Source organism: Nycticebus coucang, chromosome 15 (genome assembly GCF_027406575.1).
Source record: "Nycticebus coucang isolate mNycCou1 chromosome 15, mNycCou1.pri, whole genome shotgun sequence".
Classification (NCBI taxonomy): domain Eukaryota; kingdom Metazoa; phylum Chordata; class Mammalia; order Primates; family Lorisidae; genus Nycticebus; species Nycticebus coucang.
Window position 1 is genome coordinate 83,248,860 of NC_069794.1, and position 25,729 is coordinate 83,274,588.

Consider the following 25,729-nt stretch of genomic DNA (forward strand, 5'->3'; position numbering starts at 1 on the left):
ACCAACAGTGTACAAGGGTTGTAATCCCACCAACAATGTGTAAGTGTTCCTTTCTCTCCACATCCATGCCAGCATCTGTTTGTTTTGGGACTCTTTGTTAAAAGGCATTTGCACTTGAGTTACCTGATAACTCACTGTGGTTTTGATTTGCATTTCCCTGATGATTAAAGCTTCTGAGCATTTTTTCATATGACTATTAGTTTTTCTTCTTTTGAAAAGCTTCTGTTCATGTCTTTTCCTGCTTTTTTAGGGGGTTGATTTTTTTCTTGCTGATTTGCTTGGGATTTTCACAGATTCTGGTTATTAGCCTTTACATATCTGATGATATATAGGATACAAACATTTTCTCCCATTCTGTCTGTTTGCTGTATTGATTATTTCCTCGGCTGTGCAGAAACTTTTTAACTTAATAAAGTCCCATGTGTTAATTTTTCAGGGCCTAGGCCAATATCTACAAGAGTTTTTCCAACATTTTCTTCTGGAATTCTTAACAGTTTCATGCTTTAGGTTTAAATCTGTTATGAATCTTGAATTAATTTTTGTGAATGATGAGAGGTAAAGATCTGATTTTGATCTTCTACATGTAGCTATTCAATTTTCCCAGCACCCTTTCTTAAATTGGGACTCTTTTCCCCAGAGTATGTTTTTGTCTTTGTCAAAGATCAGATGGCAGTGTGAGGATGGTTTTTTATCTGATTCATTGGTCCGTTTCTGTTTTTGTGCCAGTATTATGCTATTCTATTTACTATAGCCTTGGAGTATAGCTTAAAGTCTAAAAATGCGATGCCTCTTGATTTGTTCTTTTTGCTTAAGGTTTGGCTATTTGGACTCTTTTCTGGTTCCATACAAAGTATAGAATTTTTTTCTTCTAAGATCTGTGAGAAATGACATTGATATGGGGATTGCACTGAATCTGTAAATCACTTAGGGTAGTATAGATTTTTTTTATTTTATTTTTTTCACACTTTAAAAACTTTATTTATATACAAAACTCATTTATTTTTAAAAGCGTTAACAAGAAAGAAAAAGAGAAAAGGAATGGAGCGGAAGACATGCTCCTTAGTAGTGTTCGGTGGGAAGGTGGGATTTTTGATTCTCTGGAATTGAATGTTTAGTGTTTTTATAAATGAAAGAAAAAAGTTAAAGGTCCCCAAAAGCCCACAGCTGTTCTATTACCCATATCCCACCGAGGGGAAAAAAAGAACACCAGGAAAAGAGCAGAAGAGGACAAGAGAAGCCAAGAGTGGAGCCAGGTCTGGAGGTAGTATAGATGTTTTAACAATGTTTATTCTTCCAATCTGTGAGCATGATTTGTTTAATCCTCTGCAGTTTCCTACCCCAGTTATTTACAGTTCTTTTTGTAGCGATCTTTCGACTTGTTGGTTAAATATATTTCTAGGTATTTTATTTTCTTTGTTGCTATTGTGAAAGGTATTGAGTCTTTGATTTCATTCTTAGCTTTACTTTTGTTGGTATATAGAAATGCTACTGATTTGTGCATATTGATTTTGTAACCTGAGACTCTGCTGAATTTATGAATTCCAGCTGTTTCTTGACAGAATCTTTGAAGTTTTCTGCATAAAGATTTTATCGTCAGCAAAGAGTGATAGTTCAACCTCCCCTTCCCTATCTGAATACCTTTCTCCTGCCTGCCTGATGGCTCTCTAGGATTTCCAGCACTAGGTTGAATGAAGTGTTGACAGTGGGCAACTTTGTTTAGTTCCAAATGTAAGCAGGAATGTTTTCAATTTTTCCCTGTTGAGTATAGTGTTGGCTGTGGGATTGTCATATGTCTTTTATAATTTTGAGGTATGTTCCATCTATACCTATTTTGTTAAGGGATCTTATCATAAAAGAACACTGAATTTTATCAAAACTTTTTTTTTGCATCTATAAAGATGGTTATATTATCTTTGTTTTTGCTTCTGTTTATGAATTTACGTATGTGGAACCATCCTTGCATACCTGGGATGAAGCCCAGATCATGGTGTTTTTTTTGTTGTTGTTGTTTTTGTTTGTTTGTTTTTTGAGACAGACTCCCACTGCTACCCGTGGTAGAGTGCCATGGCTTCACAGCTCATAGCAACCTCAAACTCTGGCTTAAGTGATTGTCTCCCTTTAGCTTTCAAGTAGCTGGGACTACAGGTGTATACACAACTCCAGGCTGTTTAGAGATGAGGGCTCACTCTGGCTCAGGCTGGTCTCAAACTCGTGAGCTCAGGCAATCCACCCACCTCACCCACCTTACCCTATCATGGTGGGTAAGCCACCATGCCCTGCAGGTTATTTTTATTATTTTTTTTTTTTGATGTGCTACTTAATTTAGTTTGCTAGAGTTTTGTTGAGAATTTCTGCATCTATATTCACAAGGAATGTTGCTCTGTAGTTTTCTTGTTTTGTTGTGTCCCTTCCTGGTTTTGGTATCAAGGTGATACTGGCTTCATAGACCGATTTGGGAAGGATTCCTTCCTTCTTAATGTTATGAAATAATTTCTACAGCATAGATACTAGTTTTTTTTTTGGTTTTTTTTTAGCATGAATCTTTATGTTCTTAATTTGTCCTTTTTAATTAGGGGGTGTGGGGGGCTGACTGAGCCAAAGGGTGAGAAATTCTTCTGCTCTTTGTCCCTGCCACTGGCACTCCGGTTTGGGCTCATGTATAGTTTTGAATTTTTCTATGCTGGTTGTATTTATATTAAACACCAGGTTAGTACACACATGTGTCTGTGCTGTCTTGCCCAAGCATAGGGTTTGTCCAACACTGGTAGACTAACTGCTACAGTACAAGTACTTTCCTAACATCAGTGTCCTGAGCCCATCATCTTGTGCTGCACAAAAGGGTATTAAAATTCACATCTTCTCTGGGACCAGCCCAACAAGCAAGACTCTTAGTCAGTGAGAACCTGTCCTGAGATTCAGTTCATACCCTCAGTCACTCCCTCTTCATCTTCCTGCCAAGCCACAGTGTCCTCACTCTCCTCTTCATCTTCCTGCCAAGCCACAGTGTCTTCTCCCTCTTCCCTCAGTCCTACACAGAAGTCATCAGTGCTCCAAGCCTTGCTACTCAGGGCACACAGCAGCCCTCCCTTTTTTTTGCGCTGACGGTAGCCATTCACCACCACAGTTCGCAGCTGGGTCAAGTCCCAAAACTTGAGGCGTTGGTCATGGCCACTACTGGCCAGGAAGCGGCCACAGTGGGAAAGGGCCAGCTCTTCCACAGGCTCCCCAGCATGCTGACCCACACTGCCCACCACTTGGTTTGGCAGGATGTTCACAGCCCTGATTATTCCATCGGTAGAGCCAATACACAGTAGACTCTCAGTGACTGGAACCATGCAGTCAGTGGACTCAACTCTCAGGGCAAAGCCATCACTTGTGGCCCGAAAGCCATTCCATTTGAAGAGGTAGATGGTACCTTCACTGGAGCCACAGGTGACCTTCTTCCCAGATTACATGAGGGTGACAGAGGTCAGGTCCCCAGACTGAGGCTGTGAGAGCAGCTCAAACTGGCATCTCTTGATGTTGAAGACACCAAGGCAGCCATCTCCACTGGCTGTCAAAAGCAAATTCTTGGCTGGATCCAAAGCCATGTCTGCAATGTATTCCTCATGCTGCTGCATAGCCATTAAGGGGCCCTCCTTCCGCTGGTCCCATAGACAGATACAACCTGTATCGTCCCCTGTGGCCAAAATATTCTCATCCACCAGCAACAGACTGTTAATGGGGGCACCATGAGCTTTGGAAATACGTCTTTCTATTTGGCCCTGCTCCACATCTAGAACATGGATGGCTTTGTCCTTGGAGACAGTAACAAGTTTCTGCCCATCTTCAGAAAAGACCACAGCTCGGCAGGACTTCAGATGGTGACCTGATGACCACAGCTCCTTGGTTTCTCTCTCTTGGCAAGAGTAGGAAAAGACAAACACTCCATCCATGTCCCCTGCAGCCAGTAGGTTGTGGGCCGGATGAAACGCCAGCCCACTGGCCGGTGCTTCCAGCACAATGTCTTCTGGGGTGTCCCGAATCCGGGCCAGGGCTTCCGTGGAGTCAAGGTCCTCTTTATCGCTCCCATCTTCAGTGGACCTCTCCTTACACTTGCGGTCCATGCCCGGACTGTACCACGCAAGGCTTGTCTGCTCTGGAACTCAGATACTAGTTTTTCTTTGTAGGTCTAATAAAATTTGGCTGTAAAACCATCTGGTCTGAGACTTTTATGTTCAATGAAAGACTTTTTATTGTTGCTTGAATTTGTTACTCAATGTGTATCTGTTTAGGAATTCTGTTTCTTCCTGGTAGACCCTAGAGAGGTTGTGTGCTTCTAATATTTTTCCATTTCTTCAACATTTTCAAGTTAGAGGTTTTTATAGTATTCAGAAATGATAGTTGGTATTTCTGTGGTATCAGTTGTAATATCTCCTTTTTCATTACTGATTAAACTTATTAGGGCCCTTTTCTATCTCTGGTTAATGTAGAGAAAGGTCTACTGATTTTGTTTATCTTTTCAAAGAACCAATTTTTTTTCATTAATCTTCTGTATAAGTCTTTTGTTCATTTAGTTATCCTCTGACTTTTGTTATTTCTTTTCTTCTGCTGGGTTTGGGATTGGATTGCTCTTCCTTTTCTCATGCCTTGAGACGATTCATTGGATTGTTAATTTGTGATCTTTCCATCTTTTTGATGTAAGCATGTAAGGCTATAAATTTTTCTCTTAGGACTGCTTTTGCTGAATCAACCCACAGATTTTGATAACTTTTGTCCCCTTTGTCATTTAGTTTGAAGAATCTTTTGATTTCCATCTTAATTTCCTCCTTTACCCAATAATCTTTCAGCAGTGAGTTGTTTAATTTCCATGACCATGGAATTGATTGCTTCTGTTGGGATTGATTTCTAATTTTATTCCATTATGGTCTGAGAAGATAATTTCTGTTTTTTGTGTTTTGTTTTGTTTTTTTTTAATTTCTGGAGACATGTTTTGAAGCTTAAGATGTGATCCATCTTAGTGAATATTCCATGTGCTGATGAAAAGAATGTCTGTTCAGTAGTTTTTGAATAGGATGTTCTTTAAATATCGCTTAAGCCAATTTGTTCTAGAGTCCCATTAAGTCCAATGCCTCTGTTTGTTTTCTTCTTGAAGGATCTTTATAGCTCTGTCAGTGGGATGTACCTGGCTGTTATGTTGCTCCTGATTATTATTTTGTTTAGATCTAATAGGATTACTTTAAGAATCTGGGCACACCTGTGTTAGGTGCATACCTTTTTACGATTTTCCTGTTGTCTTGTCGAATTGCTGTTTTTGCCATTATATAATCTTTGTCTTTCTTTACTATGATCTGAAGTCTATGTTGTCTGATATGAGAGTGGCTATAACAGCTTTCTTTAGGTTTCCATTTGCATGAAATATTGTTTTATATCCTTTCATCTTGAATCTGAATAAGTCCTTGTGGGTTAGATGTGTTTCCTGGAGACAGAAGATACTTGACTTGTATTCTTTTATCTGTTTAACCAGTTTCTGTCTCTTAAGTTAGGAATGCAAGCCATTCACTTTGTAAGTGTGGTGGATTTCTTTTTGATTTTTTTTTTTGTTTGTTTGCTTTGTTTTGTTTTGTTTTTTTGAGGCAGAGTCTCATTCTGTTGCCCTGGGTAGAGTGCTGTGGCATCATCATAGCTCACAGCAACCACAAACTCCTGGGCTCCTTGCCTCAGCCTCCCAAGTAGCTGAGACTACAGGCATGTGTTATCACACCCAGCTAGGTTTTCTATTTTTAGGAGGAACAGAGACTCGTTCTTACTTAGTCTGGTCTCCAACTCCTAAGCTCATGTAATCCACCTACCGCAGCCTCCAAGAGTGCTAGGATTACAGGTGAGCCACCGCACCTGGCCGTGGGGTGGATTTCTGTTCACCCTGTCACATAGAACCATAGAACATCATTGCTTTGTTTTACCTCTTGACTTATTATGGTGTATGGGTTCTGAACTTTACCTTTGGGGTAATTTTGCACTGGTAGATGTCTATTATGCTGATCTATGTATAATGCAAATCTGAGTATTTCCCGCAGGGCACGTATACGTACAACAAATTACCTCAATATTTGCTTGTCTGAAAAAAGACTTAATTTCTCTATCAAAGGTGAAACTTAATTTTTTTTATATTAAATCATAGTTGTGTACATTAATGCAATCACTGGACATCATACATTGGTTTTATGAACAGTTTGACACATTTTCATCACACTGGTTAACATAGCCTTCCTGGCATTTTCTTAGTTATTGCGTTAAGACATTTATATTCTACATATACTAAGTTTAACATATACCCTTGTAAGATGCACCACAGGTGTAATCCCACCAATCACCCTCCCTCCGGCCATCGTCCCCCCACCTCCCCACCTTCTCCATGTTCTTAAGTTATAACTGGGTTATAGCTTTCATATGAAAGCCACAAATTAGTTTCATAGTAGGGCTGAGTACATTGGATACTTTTCTTGCATTCTTGAGATACTTTACTAAGAAGAATATGTTCCAGCTCCATCCACGTAAACATGAACGAGGTAAAGTCTCCATCTTTCTTTAAGGCTGCATAATATTCCATGGTGTACATATGCCACAGTTTATTAATCCATTCGTGGATCAATGGGCACTTGGGCTTTTTCCATGACTTAGCAATTGTGAATTGAGCTACAATAAACATTCTGGTGCAAATATCTTTGTTGTAATGTGATTTTTGGTCTTCTGGGTATATACCTAGTAGAGGAATTATAGGATTGAATGGCAGGTCTATTTTTAGATCTCTAAGTGTTCTCCAAACATCTTTCCAAAAGGAATGTATTAATTTGCATTCTCACCAGCAGTGTAGAAGTGTTCCCTTTTCTCCACATCCACACCAACATCTCTGGTCTTGGGATTTTGTAATATGGGCTAATCTTACTGGAGTTAGATGTTATCTCAAGGTAGTTTTGATTTGCATTTCTCTGATGATTAAAGATGATGAGCATTTTTTCATATGTCTGTAAGCCGTGTGCCTGTCTTCTTCGGAGAAGTTTCTCTTCAAGTCTCTTGCCCAGCCTGAAATGGGATCACTTGTTTTCTTGCTTATACGTTTGAGTTCTCTGTGGATTCTAGTTATTAAACCTTTGTCAGAGACATAACCTACAAATATCTCCTCCCATTCTGAGGGTTGTCTCCTTGCTTTATTTATTGTGTTCTTGGCTGTGCAGAAGCTTTTTAGTTTGATCAGGTCCCAGTAGTGTATTTTTAAAGCTGCTTCAGTTTCCCAGGGGATCCCCTCATGAAATACTCGCCCAGACCGATTTCTTCAAGGGTTTTCCCTGTACTCTCTTCTAGTATTTTTATAGTTTCTGTCTTAACTTTAACTCTTTAATCCAGTGAGAGTCTATCTTAGTTAATGGTGAAAGGTGTGGGTCCAGTTTCAGTCTTCTACAGGTTGCCAGCCAGTTCACCCAGCACCATTTGTTAAATAGGGAATCATTTCCCCACTGAATGTTTTTAATTGGCTTGTCAAATATCAAATAACGGTCAGTAGCTGGACTCATCTGTTGGTTCTCTATTCTGTTCCAGACATCTACATCTCTGTTTTTGTGCCAGTACCATGCTGTTTTGATCACTATCGATTTATAGTATAGTTTGAGGTCAGATAGCGTGATTGCTTCTGCTTTGTTTTTATTTCTGAGTAATGTCTTGGCTATTTGAGGTTTTTTTCTGATTCCATATAAAACGAAGTATTATTTTTTCAAGATCTTAAAAGTATGACAGTGGAGCTTTAATAGAGATCGCATTAACATTGTATAATGCAATGTATGGGTAGTATGGACATTTTAACAATGATGATTCTTCCCAGCCATGAGCATGGTATGTTTTTCCATTTGTTAACATTTTCAGCTATTTGTTTTCTTAGAGTTTCATAGTTCTCTTTATAGAGATCTTTCACGTCCTTTGTAAGATGAACTCCCAAATATTTCATCTTCTTTGGCACTACTGTGAACAGAATAGTGTCCTTAACTGTTTTTTCAGCTTGACTATTGTTGGTATATATAAAGGCTACTGATTTATGATGGTTGATTTTGTAACCTGAGACGCTGCTGTATTCCTTGATCACTTCTAAGAGTTTTGTAGTAGAATTCCTGGTGTTTTCCAGATATACGATCATATCATCTGCGAAGAGCGAAAGTTTGATCTCTTCTGACCCTATATAGATACCCTTGATCACCTTTTCTTCCCTAATTGCGGTGGCTAAAACTTCCATTACAATGTTAAAGAGCAGTGGAGACAATGGGCAGCCTTGTCTGGTTCCTGGTCTGAGTGGAAATGATTTCAATTTAATTCTATTCAATACAATATTGGCTGTGGTTTGTTGTAGATGGCCTCTATAAGTTTAAGAAATGTCCCTTCTATACCAGTTTTCTTAAGTGTTCTGTTCATGAAGGGATGCTGGATATTATCAAAAGCTTTTTCTGCATCAATTGAGAGAATCATACGGTCTTTTTTTTTTAATTTGTTTATGTGCTAAATTATACTTATAGATTTACGTATATTGAACCAGCCTTGAGACCTTGGGATAAAACTGACTTGGTCATGGTGTATAATTTGTTTGATGTGTTGCTGGATTCTGTTTGTTAGGATCTTGTTGAATATTTTTGAATCTATAATCATTAGTGATGTTGGTCTATAATTTTCTTTTCTTGTTGTGTCTTTTCCTGGTTTGGGGATCAGGGTGATGGTTGCTTCATAGAACGTGTTGGGTAGTCTTCCTTCTTTTTCTACCTTTTGAAACACGTTGAGTAATATAGGTACTAATTCCTCTTTAAAGGTTTGGTAGAATTCTGACCTGAAGCCATCTAGTCCCGGGCTTTTCTTTTTAGGGAGATATCGTATGGTTGATGCTATTTCAGAACTTGATATTTGCCTGTTCAATATTTCCGCATGATTCTGGCTGAGTCTTGGTAGGTGACATGCTTCCAAGTATTGGTCAGTTTCCTTCAGATTTTCATATTTCTGAGAATAAAGTATCTTGTAATATTCATTAAGGATTTTTTGAATTTCTGAGGAGTCTGTTGTTATTTCGTCTTTGTTGTTTCTGATTGGTGAAACTAGAGATTTTACTCTTCTTTTCTGATTAGGTTAGCCAGAGGTTTATCTATTTTATTGACCAACTTTTTGATTTATTGATCTATTGTATAATTCTTTTGTTTTCAATTTTATTTAATTCTGCTCTAATTTTGGTTATTTCTTTTCTTCTACTGGGTTTGGGGTTGGAATGTTCTTCCTTTTCCCTTTGCTTGATGTCCCATTAAGTTGTTAACTTCGTCTCTTTCCGTTCTCTTGAGGAAGGCTTGCAGTGCTATAAATTTCCCTCTTAAGACTGCTTTTGCGGTATCCCAGAGGTTCTGATAATTCATGTCTTCATTGTCGTTTTGTTCCAGAGATTTGGCATTTTCCTACGTAATCTCATCTTTGACCCAGGTATCATTCAACATAAGGTTATTTAACTTCCATGTTTTTGTATGAGTATGCAGATTCCTGTTGTTACTGAGTTCAACTTTTATTCCATGGTGGTCCGAGAAGATGCAAGGAATAATTTCTATTTTTTTAAATTTACTGAGGTTAGACTTGTGACTGAAGATGTGATCGATTTTGGAGTATGTTCCATGAGCTGATGAGAAGTATGTGTATTCAGTTTTGTTCGGATGAAATGTTCTGTAGATGTCTGCTAAATCCAAAAGTTGGATAGTTAGGTTTAAATCTAAAATTTCTTTGCTCAGTTTCTTATTGGAGGATTGATCTAACACTGCCAAAGCAGTGTTGAAATCTCCAACTATTATGGAGCTGGAGGAAATCAAGTTGCTCATGTCTGTTAAGGTTTCTCGTATAAATTGAGGCACATTCTGGTTGGGTGCATAAATATTAATAATTGAAATCTCATCATATTGAGTATTACCCTTAACAAATATGAAGTGACCATTTTTACCCTTCCTTACGTTTGTTGGTTTAAAGTCTATTGTATCTGCAAATATAATTGCAACACCTGCTTTTTTCTGATTACCATTTGCTTGAAATATGGACGACTGTCCTTTCACCCTGAGTCTCTAATTTATCTTTTAAGGTAAGATGTGACTCTTGTATGCAACAAATATCTGGCCTGAGTTTTTGTATCCAGTCAGCTAACCTGTGCCTCTTTAGAGGACAGTTTAAGCTGTTCACATTAATGGAGAATATTGATAAGTCTGGTAAAATTTTGCGTATCGAGTTTCTCGAAAGTCTAGTGGACATTTTTAATCCTTTCGCCATTATGGAAGTTGGAGTTTGATCAAAAATTTCTGAGTGAGTTTACTTTTGTGGTAGAGGATTGGGCTGGTCATTATGGAGGATAGGTGTGAATATCCTGAAGAGCTGGTTTGGTTATGGCAAATTTCTTCAACATATGAATGTCATTAAAGTATTTAATTTCTCCATTATAAATAAACTCAGTTTAGCTGGATATAGGATCCAGACTTGAAAGTTATTTTGTTTTAGGAGATTAAAAGTCGATGACCACCCTCTTCTGGCTTGAAAGTTTCAGCAGAGAGATCTGCAGTCATTCTAATATTCTTCCCTCTATTGGTAATGGATTTCTTACGTCTGGCTGCTTTCAAAATTTTCTCCTTCATATTAACTTTAGTGACATTAATTATGGTATGCCTGGGGGATGTCTTATTGGGATTGAGTCATGGTCAGGTTCTGAAACTGTCTGCTGTCTGAATTTCAGAATCTCTTGGGATGTCTGGAAAATTTTCTTTTGTAATTTCATGGAGATGGGCCTCTGTGCCTTGCGAGGCCCATCATCGCTTTCAGGGATTCCAATGAGGCAGATATTAGCCTTCTTCCAGTTATCCCATAGCTCTCTGAGGGAATGATCCATTTTTCTCTCCATTTCTCTTCCTCTTTTAGGGTTTGGGAGCTTTCAAAGGCTTTGTCTTCAATGTCAGAAATCCTTTCTTCTGCTTACACCACTCTGTTATTGAGGGATTCTACTGTATTTTTCAGATCTTTGAGAGCTGCAAATTCTTGCTTCAGTGTGTCGAAATCTTTGGTGGTTTTGTCTTTAAATTCGTTAAATTGTTGAGACAACTTTTGAATTTCTCCTCAAATTTCTAATTCTGACTTTTGAATTGCTCTTCGAATTTCTAATTCCAAATTTTTCTCCATTTTATTCATCTCGTTTGCAATATAAATTCTGAATTCGATTACTGACATCTCGGCCAGCTGTTTATGAATGGGATCTTCAGTTACATCTGCCATATCTTTCTTTGTGGGGAGGGGTTGATCTATTCTGGTTATTCATGTTTACCAGGGTTTTTCCGCTGATTCTGTCCCATGATTGTTATACACCATTTGAGTTTTTCCCTGGAGCTTTGTCGGGGACCTGTACAGTGCTATGGCCTGAGAAACTGGGGACCTTTTTGGTGTGGTGGGGCTAAGTGGTTTTGTCTTGTTTTTAGCTGGTCTCTGTTCAACCCTATTGAAACAGTTACTGTGGTTTGAAGTCTCAGTTGTGGAGAAATACCAGCAATTAAGTCACCCCCGCCCTCCACAGGCAACTATTGGAAAAGGAAAATCAAACCTTCCTACAGCCACACACCCAGGGTACCACCTGAATAGTCCTCAGGTGATTGGCTCAGTTCAAAAGGTCCAAATCAGTTGTCTCAGTCAGCACCTGTCTCAGGTGGGAGAGCTTAAAAGGTCTCTGTTAACTGAATCGCAGGGGTCTGTGACAACTCAAATATGACTTACTCCAATGTTCCGTGAAGTCAGGAGGACCCACTCAGCAAATAGATTAGTCTGGGAACGTTGATGCCTCCTTTCCCACCTTGCACCTCTGTCACACCCAGTCACTGATAGCCCTGCAGGGCTGTGACCTAGTTGCCTCCAGTGGGCAGATACTTCAGGGGGTTTGCACCTGTCTGAATCACAAGGAAATCTATATCTGCTCAGCCAGGCTGCTGCTCTTTGTCTCTATTCAGTAGGGAGAGGTGAGGCCTGACAACCTCGGGTGCTTGATGGAGCCTGGGGCATTTTCACTCAGTTCCAGCCCCGCCCCTGTTACTGACAGAACAGAACAACTTTGTGGGAATTTGTTTCTGTCCCTGCTAAATTCCCCTGCAGAAGAGAAGCTGTTTTGAGTTCCCAGAACCTGTGCCTCAGGCCCTGTCTTTACTCCTGCAGGTTTGTATTTACATCACGCTTATCTGTCAGGTCTAGCCTGCTGCCTTCCTTTGTCTATAGGCTGATGATCCCTTGAGGGCCAGGTGCATCTTAGGCTCATTAAAGCGGTCCTCTGGGTCAGCCTCACCCTGGCAGTTTTCCCGGCTCTACACATGTGTTTTCTAGTCCCCGCGTTCCATCCAGGCCAGTACCGCCTCAGACAAACCCTTTACTCACGGGGCCTGTGTTTCAGTCCCAGATCTGTTCAGTGGTGGTTGCCATCTGAGAAGATACCCAGCCTCCTCTGGTTGTCCAGGGAGATGGAGTGAGGCTTCAGAATATTCGGGGGGTGAGCCCTACTGTTGCCAAAAACAGCTACTGCTCTGCGCCTCGGGGCACTGCCGCTCCAGCGTGGTTCCCACACAGACGACTGTCCTCTCCTCACTCCCGTGCCTCAGAATCAGCACTGACCAGCTGCAGTCCAGGCCCTGTCCACACCCTTCAAGAAATCACGCAAGAATCTGGCTCCTGGGGGACAGGCCTGCAGACCTCAGAGTGAGAGTGGAGGGGTGTGTTGGGGGCTCAGAATTGCAGGTAGAGACTATATACAGTTTTATGCCTGGCAGGAGAATGCCATGGCACCCTAGTAGGGGAGGTAGGTCCAGTTTTTAGAGGGTCTGTCCTTTGGAGTGTGGTGGGAGGAGCTTTGAACTTTGCTCGTTTGTTTGTGGGGCACTCCAAGCCGTTCTCATGGGGGAGGGAACTCCTGTCCACGTGGTGATGGATTTTGTACCTTTTGTTTGTATCCTTGGGTTCGCAGCTCGTCTCAGAGGGGTTGATGTGCGTTCTTCAACCTTGTCTCTTGGTGCAGCTCTAATCCACCAGGTTACTTGCTAAATTTCTGTCCTTTAACTCTCCTTCTGGACGGGAGCCTCTGTGGAAAGCTGGCTTCGGTCAGCCATCTTGTCTCCACCTCTGAAAATTGTTTGTTTGGAGTAGAAGCTTGCCTCAGCAGGGAAGACAAGCAATTATCTATCTCATCTCTCAGCTCGGCTCCCCTCCTGCAGCTTTGGTGAGTTCTTTCTGGTCGTTATCTCTCCCTCCAGACTGGGGCTTCTATTGAGAATTGGCTCCAATCAGCCGTCGTCCCCCATTCCCCTTTGTTCTTTTTGACAACTCCAGCAGCATTTTCTGAAGCATCATTTTTGGAGACATGATGAGGGTCCAGATCTGCGTCAGGTACCATAATGTACTGGAAATAAAGAGAAGTAACAAAAATGAAATAAATATTCTGGAGGAACAGAATAGAGTAGTAGAAATGCCAAATTCTTGCTGGTTTCTGAATAATGCTGTTTCTTCCATGCTGCTGGGTCTGTCGCCTGCACTGTCGTGAAACTTAATTTAGCAGGATACAAAAATCCTAGGCTGGTAGTTCTGTGTAGAAGATGATGACGGCATCCCACTCCCTTCTGGTTTGTAAGTTTTCTGTTGAGAAGTTTGCAGTTATTTTAATGGGTTTCCTTACAGGTCAGTTGTTGCTTGTAGAGTTTTTTTCTTGACTTTGGCCATGTTGATTACTATGTGTCTTAGAGATGTTTTGTTTGCTATGAATCTTCCTGATGTTGCATGACCATCTCGTATTTGGCTCTCTTGTGACACTAGGTGTCTTTCTTAGTAATTCCCTCAGATTTTCCGTGCTTTTAGTGCTTTCTTCTCCCTGAGGGTTGCCTATAATTTGTATGTTTGTTTACTTCAAATAGTTCCATCTTTTCTAAGTGGTTGTTCTGCCTTTATTGTTCTCTTCCCTGCCTCTTTAAATGATTGGGTTAGCTCAAGAGCCTTTTCTTCAAGCTCCGAGATTCTTCCTTCTTGGTTTAATCTGTTGCTGAAACTTTTTACTATGTTTTGAAAATCCCTGAATGACTAGGCATTTCTTTAAGTTCTATTATATCCATCGTAATGACGCTAGCATGAGAGCATCAGAACCGGGGGGAATCCAGAAGCAGAGCTGCTGAGCAGTATCTCTGAGTCAAAAGCTGGGCTTTGCAGATGGCAGGGGTGATCCCACCTGGAGGGCAGGATCAGGACCAAGCAGGCAGGAGGCACTTGGGGCTGAGTAAGGGCAGGCTGTTCAACAGGGTCAGGGGTCCTACAGATGCCAATTCAGGCAGGTAGAGGCAGGTTCCAGCAGCCTAGGGAGAGACTGCAGTTTTCCATGCCCCACCCTGGGCCTGCTGAAACAGTCCAAAGCCCCTCAGGTCAGAGGCTACTACGCCCCAGTCAATTACTGTGTTCAGAGTCTGTTTGTGCTATAGGATAGGAGAGAAGTACTTGGCTTCAAGTCAGAGTACAGCTCAAGGAAGCTACAAGACAGTCCGCCTCCTCCCCAGATTGGTACAGACCTGGCACAGTGCTAGGAGACCTCAGGATGGCTTTAGCTGCTGTCTGGTCCCCACCACACTTATCTAGTGCAGTGCCTTTGCAGTCCAACCCAGCAAAGGGCTATGGGGGTGGTGGGTACTGTCTTACAGTTCAGTTTTCACTGTGCCAGCAGGGCAAGTGCTAGGCTCCAACTCTCTCTGGTCCTAATGTTCTTCTTGCTTTCTCTGATCTCATTGCATCTATCACCCCATTGCTTTTTTTTATCCACAGTAAGTATCCCATGTTGTTTCTCTGTGATTTCACAATGCCTCTTCAGAGAAGAGTAATCTGTATGTAAGCAGCTGCTTGCGCCTTTCACTTCTTTCCTTGGGAGTAGTATGCTGGCAGGCTGCTTTGGTTTCCCATTTTTCACACCTTCTTTTTATTATGAACGTTTTCACAGAAAAGTTGAGAGGGTATAATGAATGTCTACATATTCCCCATCTCTATTTAGTAGTTGTTATTATTTTCCTGATTCTTATCTAAGATTTAGACTTATGTACACATGGTAATATATCTATATAAATGTGTTTATGTGTGTGGATGTGTGTGTAGGCATATGTGTATTTTTTTTGGACCCTTTGAATGTTAGTTTCAGACATAATGACAACTTAATAAAGGTATAACACAGAGCATTATCACCAAAGAAAATTTCCTAATGTCTGATGCAGTTTAATCTATCATAGTCCCCTCTTGCCTTTTTTTTTAAGATTTTTATTTCATTTTCTGTGACACTGACACTTCAAAGTACCAACCCAGTTATTTTGTGGACTGTCCTACGTTTTGAATTTGTCTCCATGTGCTATCATTTAATTTGCTCTATTCTGTATTTGGATAGAACACATGAATTGGATTAGGCTATGCATTTTTGGCAAGAATGCCTTATGGAAGAGTTGTGTATGTGTATGTTTATGGTCATCATATCAGGAGCATAAATGTCAAATGATGCGATGACTTGGTTAAGATGCTGACTGCAAGATCACTTCATTGAAATGGTATATTGTCCTATTTGCAATTAGCAACTAATCTATGGGATGATACTCTGGTACTTTGAGAATATCCAGATTATTCAGCAATCTTTAAGTCACAAATATTTGCCTGAATCAATTATTTACTTGGAGGTTGAAAAACTGATTTTCAAATTGTTATTCCTTTTCCATTTATTAGCTGTTAATCTGCAACAAAGAAGAGCTTTCTCTTAACAACTAGAGATTTAACTATAGCTTTACCTCAAAAGGAAAAGGAAAAAATTTTCCCTCTCTAAGTATAGTTTTTCACAGTAGGGAGCAATTTAGTATAATAGTTACTGTTAATGGTAGTGAATAATTTGTTAAGTAAAATTGATTTCTTGGATTTTTATAATATATGTATAAAGTTTATAGGTAAAACATTATAAATAATATACTTCTTTACAAAAAGAAAACATTCTTCTTGATGTTTAAATCATCTCCAATTTGAAAGTAGAAATATCTTGGCACGGCCCTGGCCAGGCGGCTGCCCTGCCCCCACTTCCTTTCATGCCGTCGCTGCCCGTAGGTGGTTGTGGCCACTGTGCCTGGAGGGAGGTGGCAGCGGTGGTGGTCAGTAATGACAGGGAAACTCCTCTGGGGGGGACATTATGGAGCTGGAAGCACCCTTGGAGGAGTCTGAGAGTCAGGGGAAGGAGAGGCAAAAGAGTGATAGAAGGAAATCAAGGCACCATTATGACTCAGATGAGAAATCAGAAACAAGAGAAAATGGTGTTGTGAATGACTTGGATGCACCCAAGCCCAAAAACGCTAAAATGAAAGAGAAGCTAAATGGAGACGCTGAAGAAGGATTTTATAGACTTTCAGATGAATTCTCTAAATCTCATATGTCAAGAAGAAAAAATCTACCAAATGGAGATATTGATGAATATGAAAAAAATCAAAACGAGTATCATCCTTAGATAGTTCCACTCATAAATCAAATGACAATAAACTGGAGGAGACACTGAACAGAAAGAAGGAGGCTTCTCAAATTTTCCTATTTCTGAAGAAACTATAAAGCTTCTGAAAGGTCGAGGGGTAACATCTCTTTCCTATTCAAGTTAAGATCTTTGGTCCTGTATATAAAGGAAAAGATTTAATAGCTCAAGCACGGACAGGAATAGGAAAGACATTCTCTTTTGCCATCCCCTTGATTGACAGACTCCAAAGAAATTAATAATTTAAAAAAGCCGCTCACCAAAGGTACTTGTTTTGGCTCCAACAAGGGAACTGGCAAAGCAAGTAGCCAAAGACTACAAAGATATAACTAGGAAGCTCAGTGTGGCATGTTTTTATGGTGGAACATCATATCAAAGCCAAATTAATCACATTCGAAATGGTGTTGACATCTTGGGTGAGACCCCAGGTCATATCAAAGACCATTTGCAGAGCGGCTGATTGGATCTTTCTAAACTGCACCATCTTGTTCTTGATGAAGTGGATCAAATGTAGATTTAGGTTTTGCTGAGCAAGTTGAAGATATTATTCATGATTCCTACAAAACTGATTCTGAAGACAATCCTCAGACTTTACTTTTTTCTGCAACTTGCCCACAGTAGATATACAAAGTTGCAAAAAAAAATACATGAAATCAAGATATGAACCAGTTGACCTTGTTGGAAAAATAACTCAAAACGCTACAACTACTGTGGAAAATTTGGCCATCCAAGTGTCATTGGTCTCAGAGGCCAGCATTTATTGGAGATGTCCTTCAAGTCTAAAGTGGTTCTGAAGGGAGGGCTATTATTTTCTGTGAGACTACGAAGAATATAACTGAAATGGCCATGAATCCACACATAAAACAGAATGCCCAGTGTTTATATGGAGACATTGCACAATCACAAAGAGAAATTACGCTGAAAGGCTTCAGAGAAAGTAGTTTTAAAGTTTTGGTGGCAACCAGTGTGGCTGCCTGTGGTTTGGACATTCCTGAGGTTGACCTGGTGATTCAAAGTTCTCAGGATGTTGAGTCCTTTATCCACCACTTTGGATGCACGGGTAGAGCTGGCCAGACAGGGATTTGTATGTTTTTATCAACCAAGAAAAAGAGGTCAACCAAGATATGTGGAACAAAAAGCAGGAATTACTTTTAAACGTGTAGGTATTCCTTCTACAATGGATTTAGTTAAGTCTAAAAGCATGGATACCATCAGGTCTCTGGCTTCGGTTTCTTATGCTGCTATTGATTTTTTCCAACCATCAGCTCAGAGACTGATAGAAGAGAAGGGGGCAGTGGATGCATTAGCTGCAGCATTAGCCCACATTTCTGGTGCATCAGACTTTGAACCACGATCTTTAATCACCTCTGATAAGGGGTTTGTGACCATAACTTTGGAAAGCCTAGAGGAAATACAGGATGTCAGCTGTGCTTGGAAAGACCTTAACAGAAAGCTGAGTAGTAATGCTGTGTCCCAGATTACCAGAATGTACCTTCTAAAAGGAAATATGGGTATTTGCTTTGATGTTCCCACAGCTGAGTCAGAAAGGTTACAGGCAGAATGGTATGATTCAGACTGGGTACTCTCAGTGCCAGCCAAACTACCTGAAATTGAATATTATGATGGAAACACATCTTCTAATTCCAGACAGAGGAGTGGCCGGTCAGCCAGGTCAGGTCAATCAGGTAGTCAATCTGGTGACCGGTCTGGTAGACAGTGTCACAGGGGAGTTGCTCAGGAAGTCAACAAGATGGTAGAAGACAAAGTGGGAACAGAAATTGATCAAGTAGCGGGGGGCCACAAACGGAGTTTTGATTGATTATTGGATAGTTAATCTACCAGTGTGAGCTTGCCTATTTCTGCCTAATCATGTACATTATCCACCAAAAATTAAGTCAGCATAGTTGAGGTATGTGTATGCTATTTGCAAAGAAGTTGGTCGTATTTTTTTAAAAAGTATTTCACAAGAATGGTTGTAAACAAATCTACTTATCCAGTTATACCTTTGAATAAAAAAACCTTTTATTGTATCTTAAAAAAAAAGAAAGTAGAAACATCTTCAAGGGTTTTGGGTGTTTTTGTTTTTATTTTGACTATACATTGGTTAATCTTTGAGTACTTATTTAAAAAATCAAGATTTGTGTGCTAGGTGTTTTATAGCTGCTAGTATTATTTTTGTGATGCTGAAATTATTTGCTGTATCTTATATTAGTGGTTTTCCAACATTTTTCTCATGACTTCTTTATGCTCTTAAAATTCAGGGTCCGAAAGACCATTTGTTTATGTGGATTATAGCTATTGATGTTTACCATATTGGAAATTAAAATTGATAGTTTAATATTTTAATATATGTTGGTCACTTGGAAAATGTTAATTCACTGAGTTATGCAGTTATGTCTACCGAAAGTCGATAATCTTATACAGTATTAATAGTCATTTTTCTTCATGTCATTACTGATCTAATCTGGAAAGTTTAAGTATTAGAAAGTTGTCAAGCCAGATATAAACTTCCCAAATTTCTAATTTTCATTTAAAAGCTTGAATTTTACCACCGGCAACAAATATTGTCACTTGTTTTCCTTAATTCTCATTTTATTCATTTTTGACAATTAGATTCATTTATTTCCATCTGTTTCTGATATTAGGATTTGCTTTTTCTTATTTAAGTTTAGATTTAAATAAGTAAAATAGTTCATTTGTCAAAACTATAGAGAGGTTTTGATTCTGTTCCTATCTCCTCCAGACTATTTACTACCTTTCCTAACACTTGCTCACTCTTGACAACTCTAGGTAATGGTTTATAGTTTTTGGTTTATTGTTTCAGGATTTCTTCTTATAAAAATAAGCAAATATATGTATATGTATTACCTTTCTTACTATAAAGATAATGGTATAGATGCCATTTTCACTGTATTTGCTGCTTGTTATTTACTTAAGAATTTACTTAATGAGTGTGCAGAGATCATCCTCATTCTCTCTTCTTTTTTTTTTTTTTTTTGCAGTGTTTGGCCAGGGCTGGGTTTGAACCCGCCATCTCTGGCATATGGGGCTGACGCCCTACCCCCTTTGAGCCACAGGTGCCGCCCATCCTCATTCTTTTTTTATGGTTACATAGTTGATTTTGTTGCTCTGTCAAAGCATCCTAGTTTAATTCAACCAGTTCCCTACTAATGGATTTATTGAGATTTAATAGGTATAAATTATTTACTGAAAATGAGTAATATGTAAAGATTAGCTTCTAAACCTTCATAAGACGTTTTTAATTTGATTGACAATTAGCTAAAACCTTTGAATTATGATTTTTAACATCAATTAAATTTATACTGAATTCTTTTGTATGTTTGTACTGTGAGTTATTTGGTATAACCGTTTTCAATTTATGAATCATTTACTGAGCATCCTTTATATGCATTGAAAATTTTAAAGTCTGTCACTCAAATTTTTGTGTAAATATTTACAGTAACATGTAATAAACAGAAAATAACATTAGATTTTTATTAATATATAATATAAAATAATTTTCTTCAGGTACAATGAAAGATAGAAGATTGTTTATGCAGCACATTTATTTAGAGCCAATTACCTGTGGACCCTTTTGGTAAGATATGTTTAAATTTCTTAAAATTCTACTAATATGTAGTGTAGGAAAAGGCTGGTTTTTTAAATCAGTATGTCTAAAAATAATGGCACCAAAATTGGACATGCTGCATCAGTATAAAATGATTCTGTACTTTGGTAATATTTTGTATTGCTGGTCCTAGTATTATTTCATTTTTAAGTTTCCTGACATCTTTGCAAAGTAGACAAATTTTATCCAATTTTATGAGATAGTGAGGTTGAGAGGAGTTAAGGATTGCTCAAAATCAACTAACAAAAACATAGCGAATGTCAAAAATATTCTTTTATCTTTCCTCCATCCCTAAATCTTACTAAAATTACTTAAGAGGATTTTTTAAATGTATAATTCCCAAGGACAATGATCAGAAGAAACAAACAGCAAAAGTTTGGAATCCAAAAACATGAATGGCTTAGCAAGCCTCAGAAAACTAAAACCTAACTCAGCACCTGTAGCTCAGTGGTTAGAGTGTCGGTCACATACACTGGGGCTGGCGGATTCCAACCCAGCCTGGGCCTACTAAACAACAATGACTATTACACAAAAAATAGCCAGTCATTGTGGCAGGCACCTGTAGACCCAACTACTTGGGAGTCTGAGGGAAGAGAATCACTTAAGCCCAAGAATTTGAGGTTGCTGTGAGTTGTGATGCCACGGCCCTCAACCAAGGGTAACAAAGTGAGGCTCTGTCTCAAAAAAAAAAAAAAAAGCTAAACCCTGACATTAGAGCAAGGAGAGAAGCTATCCACTTTCTCCTTAAGAACCTTAGAAAGACTCAAATTAGCAGCAGCATGTACTTCTTAAGGCGAGGTACAATATAGGAAGACTGGTCGAAAATCTGTTTTAACCATCTATATTTCCCTTCCCCACTGCAGATAGGCAGTTTCCTTGCTTCCCTAAGAACCAGCAATTTATTATTTGGAGAAGATGAATTAGAAAGATTCTGAATTGGGAATAGGCTGAAGGGACGGGACATCAGGCACATTTGAGGGAGAAGTACTAAAAACAAAGATTAAGTAAAAATCTGTGAATTAAGCACTCAGACTCCCTAGCCTCTTTCCCACTCTTAGCCCCCAAATGTTAGCAGTTGGGCCCTCTGGGAGGTAGAAGACTGGAAGATTTTCTTGGGAACATAACCAGCTCAGTAGAAAATACCTAAAAATACTGACCCCTGGTGGTACTCAAATGGAATAGCATAGCCAATCATCAGTGAAGCTCAGAGCTTCCAATCAGCAATTTAGTTCTTTATTTTTAAATAAAAATAGATAATCAAGGGCCCCTAGTCACTGGAAGAAAGCTCCTGTGAAGGATAGTCACCCAAGTACAAAAACCAAAGCAAAAAGGAACTTAGAGGAAATAGACTATGCAAGGAGAAGAAAACTTTATAAAAACTTATTAATACCACCTCTACTGCCAGAGGTTCTGTTCCTCCTCTTTTTTGTTTGTCAGTTTTTCTATCAATCTTTCCATCAATAAGTTCCACCCTATTGCTTAAAAACATGTATATTAGTATGCTTAGGTAACAGATATTACAGCCTTAAAATAAGAACAGGTAGTTATAAAAATTGCTCTTAGAAATTAAAAATATGGTGGCATAAATAAATTAACTCAGTTAAATAATAACAGATAAAAATCATGAAAGCTCCCAGAATATAGAACAAAATAAAAAAGATGAAATAAGCAATGAAAAGATAATTCAAAAAGTCAGTCTTGTGTCTGAAAATATAGAGTTTAAGAAAGAAAAATGAAAAACAGAATTTTTTTTTTTTTTTTGTGTTTGGAGACAGTGTCTTTCTTACTTATGTCGCCCTCAGTTAGAGTACCATGGCGTCACAACTCAGACCCACCTCAAACTCTTGAGTTTAAACAATTCTCTTGCCTCAACCTCCCAAGTAGCTAGGACTACAGGTACCTGCCACAACACCTGGCTATTTTTTGTTGTAGTTGTCATTGTTGTTTGCCAGGCCTGAGCCGTGTTTTAACCCTCCAGATCGGGTGTATGTGGCTGGTGCCCTAGCTACTGAGCTACAGGTGCCAAGCCAAAGAACCAAATTTTTTTAAGTGATTTTTAAAGTTTCACGAGTACTGAAGGACATGAGTTTCCTCTATTAAAAGAAACTGCTAGGTGAATACGTGAATAAAAATGGCACAGTCAGACACATTCTTGTGAAATTTTAGAATAGTAAGAGCAGAAAAGAATCTTAAATTTATTAGAGGAAGGTAAAAATCAGGTTTCAGGTAGTCTCATCAGTCATACATGTATCCTTATCCACAATGGAATCTAGAAGTTACAATGTATAATACAGCGCAGGGCCTTCAAAATTCTGAAAATGACTTTAACCTAGAATCCTAGCACTAACCAAAATATGAATTAAGTGTGAAGGTAAACACTTTTCAGATACAAAGCACTAAAATAAATATTATCTCTTATGTACTTTCTAAGGAAACTAGCCAAAACCAAGTGATAAATGAGGAAGAAAAGATAGAGGACGTAAGGAGAAGGGAGATCCCAGAATTATAGCTCCATTCCTAAATCAAGAAAGGCATATGCCACTTTGCAACCAAAGAATAGTGAGGTCCCTGAGAGGCTTTGCCTACAATATAAAAATAAAGCAGTACTTGAATGTTTCATGTATTAAGAAACTTCTTGGTAGGCTTGGCGCCTGTGGCTCAAGTGGCTAAGGCGCCAGCCACATACACCTGAGTTGGTGGGTTCAAATGCAGCCTGGGCCCGCCAAACAACAATGATGGCTGCAACAAAAAATAGCCAGTGTTGTGGTGGGCGCCTGTAGTCCCAGCTACTTGGGAGACCGAGGCAGGAGAATCACTTGAGCCTAGGAGTTAGAGACCCAGGGCGACAGCTAGAGGCTGTGTCTAAAAAAAAAAAAAAAAAAAAAAGAAAGAAATTTCTTAGTAAAGATGGTGAATTAAACATACTCATCTTCTTTGTCTTCTTAAATTTTACCAAAGTGACAGTGAAGAAACATACATAAAAAATAGAAATGAGAGAGAACACAGTAATTAAATTTTTTGAAGTGTGCAAGAGAAAACTAATTCAAAGTTGGTAGTGGGGACAGGAGAGAACCAACCATTTTATAGCAAAGTCTCAAAAGCTCAGGAGGTGGTGCCTCTACGTGTCTTCACAATTGGGTGTTAATGGAGGAGGGAGCCAAAAAATGTTAAAAGTATGTTTAAGACACAGATACACTCCTTCACTCTGTGAAGCTGGGCGACTACATCTTGCTACTCTACCAAAGACAAGGCTCACTCTCCAGCTAGAGTATGGGGGTGAGCCCTCTTGTTGAACATACCAGGCACAGTTGAAGGAAGAATTAAGTGCTCAGAAGTAAGGGGAATAAATTAATATATGCATACTGTCAGGGATATAAGTTAATATATGCATAATGTCAGGGATATAAGTTAATATATGCATAATGTCAGGGATCTCCTGTCAAGCCCTTTTACCCCCATTTCGCTTTCACAATGTAGACAACCAAGTTTTCACTATTGGAAATTTCCAGTCAATCTACAGTATAGCCTGCAATCAATGAGTTCCGTCTTTTACCAAGGGCTTTCAAATAACTTTTTGGTCTTCCATTCTGAAATATAAACAGACATCCAGAAATTACCAGACATCAGAAAAAGTAACCAAAGTACTATAATAAACCGAAAACTAATGAAAACAACTTAATAGGAACACTTTTATTATTTCTCCTTTTAAAGAGAAGAAAATTTTTTTTAAAAACAAAAAATCATTATGAATAGAATGAAAGGTTTTTATATATATATATATACACATATATATAGCTGAGAGTTTAGATGTGAATAAATGATGAGTATGTAGAAAATTAAGCAGATTTTTAAAAAATGTATTACCTAAAGAGAAAGCAAGGAAATACAATCACAATATACTACATGTTATTATACTTCATACCAGTGTAACACTCTTAACTGTAAAAAGTGTTCACTTATCCATACTGTAAATGATGAATATTGATAGGCTCAGGTACACAACATGGTGGGATGGGGAGAGGTGAGAGGGAACATGTGAATATATGTAGTAAGGTGAAAGTGGAGTTAACAAAGAACTAACTACATTTTCTATCTCAAGTTGTTGAAAGCAGTTACAAAACCTTTTCTAGCTGATAAATTTTTAAGCCCAAAGATTTGATTGAAATTGTTTCAGTGGGGCGGCGCCTGTGGCTCAGTGAGTAGGGCACCGGCCCCATATGCCAAGGGTGGCGGGTTCGGACCCAGCCCCGGCCAAACTGCAACAGAAAAATAGCCGGGCGTTGTGGCGCGCGCCTGTAGTCCCAGCTGCTCGGGAGACTGAAGCAAGAGACTCGCGTAAGCCCAGCAGTCGGAGGTTGCTGTGAGCTGTGTGACGCCACAGCACTCCACCCGAGGGCGGTACAGTGAGACTCTGTCTCTACAAAAAAAAAAAAAGAAAGAAAGAAATTGTTTCAATGTTACCTTTTTAAAAGATAACTACTTATAAAAATTATTGAAGTTATTGAAGTGTATTTCTGGACTATATTTAGCAGGCTGCATTTATGTGCAGGGTGTTTATAAAGTTCGTGTGCAATTTATATCTTTTGAATATAGAAAGCCAGGTGATCTTTTTGTTTTCATTTCTTTTTTATCAAAAACAAGTTGTAATATTAAATAAGTAAATGCCTAGTTATTTATCTGTATATTACATTAATTTACATATGAAATGGGAAAATACTGATTAATGTATTTAACAAACATTTGTTTTTTTTGATTTTTAAATAGTCTCACTTTGTCACCCTCGGTAGAGTGCCATTGCATCGCAGTTCACATCAACTGAAACTCTTGGCCTTAAGCGATTCTCTTGCTTCAGCCTCCCAAGGAGCTGGGACTACAGGTGCCTGCCGCAACATCCGGCTATTTTTAGAGAAATAGCTCTTGCTCAGTCTGGTCTTGAGCCCATGAGCTTGGCTTCCCAGAGTGCTAGGATTATATGTGTGAGCCACTGCGCCCAGCTTAACAAACATTTGTTAAAGCATCTGCTCTAATGTATACTATGCTTATGGCTATAAAGATAAATAATAGAAACGCTTTTATTATTTCCTATTTTTGCTAGTCTAGAAATGAGGCATGGAAACAAGAATTATTTAACATGATGTAAATTCTAAAATAGAAGTAACAGGGTGATGTGAAAACAATGAAAAATTGGCAGCTGAATTATGTGACAGAAAACTTAATGGGAAAAGTAATACATCAGAATGTAAAGAAGGCTTGGTTAAAGAGGTCATTCTAAATATTGAGATTTGATGAGGGAAAAGACCTCTGCAGGAAACAAAAAGAAATAGGGAGATTAGAACCAAACAGGAAGCTTCCTGTGTATCCTTTCTGATGAGTCGAAACCTAGAAGGGTGATAGGCTGTCCTTGAGAAGTTTCTAAGGAGGAACAACATCAGCAGATTTATGTTTTAAAAATTGACCAAAGCAAACTGTTACAAGGAGATTAGTAAGGAAGTTAAGGTCTAGCGGAGGAGATAAAGGGCAGGGAAATAAGTAGGTTA

The 25,729-nt window shown here is 38.9% G+C and overlaps 1 protein-coding gene and 2 pseudogenes across 5 annotated transcripts in view; 2 read left to right on the forward strand and 1 right to left on the reverse strand.

The window, feature by feature from the left end:
* BRCA2 (BRCA2 DNA repair associated) overlaps positions 1-25,729 on the forward strand; it is a 105,406-nt gene that overhangs the window by 33,059 nt on the left and 46,618 nt on the right. For all 4 annotated transcript variants that reach the window (XM_053563168.1, XM_053563169.1, XM_053563170.1 and 1 more), the window contains one exon: positions 20,093-20,162. In XM_053563168.1, the coding sequence (XP_053419143.1) occupies positions 20,093-20,162 (70 nt within the window). The remainder of the gene's footprint in view (positions 1-20,092; positions 20,163-25,729) is intronic.
* On the reverse strand, positions 2,916-4,106 carry LOC128566969 (WD repeat-containing protein 55-like; annotated as a pseudogene). The gene has a single exon (XR_008374678.1). The product of XR_008374678.1 is annotated as a WD repeat-containing protein 55-like (transcript).
* On the forward strand, positions 16,204-18,383 carry LOC128566359 (ATP-dependent RNA helicase DDX50-like; annotated as a pseudogene).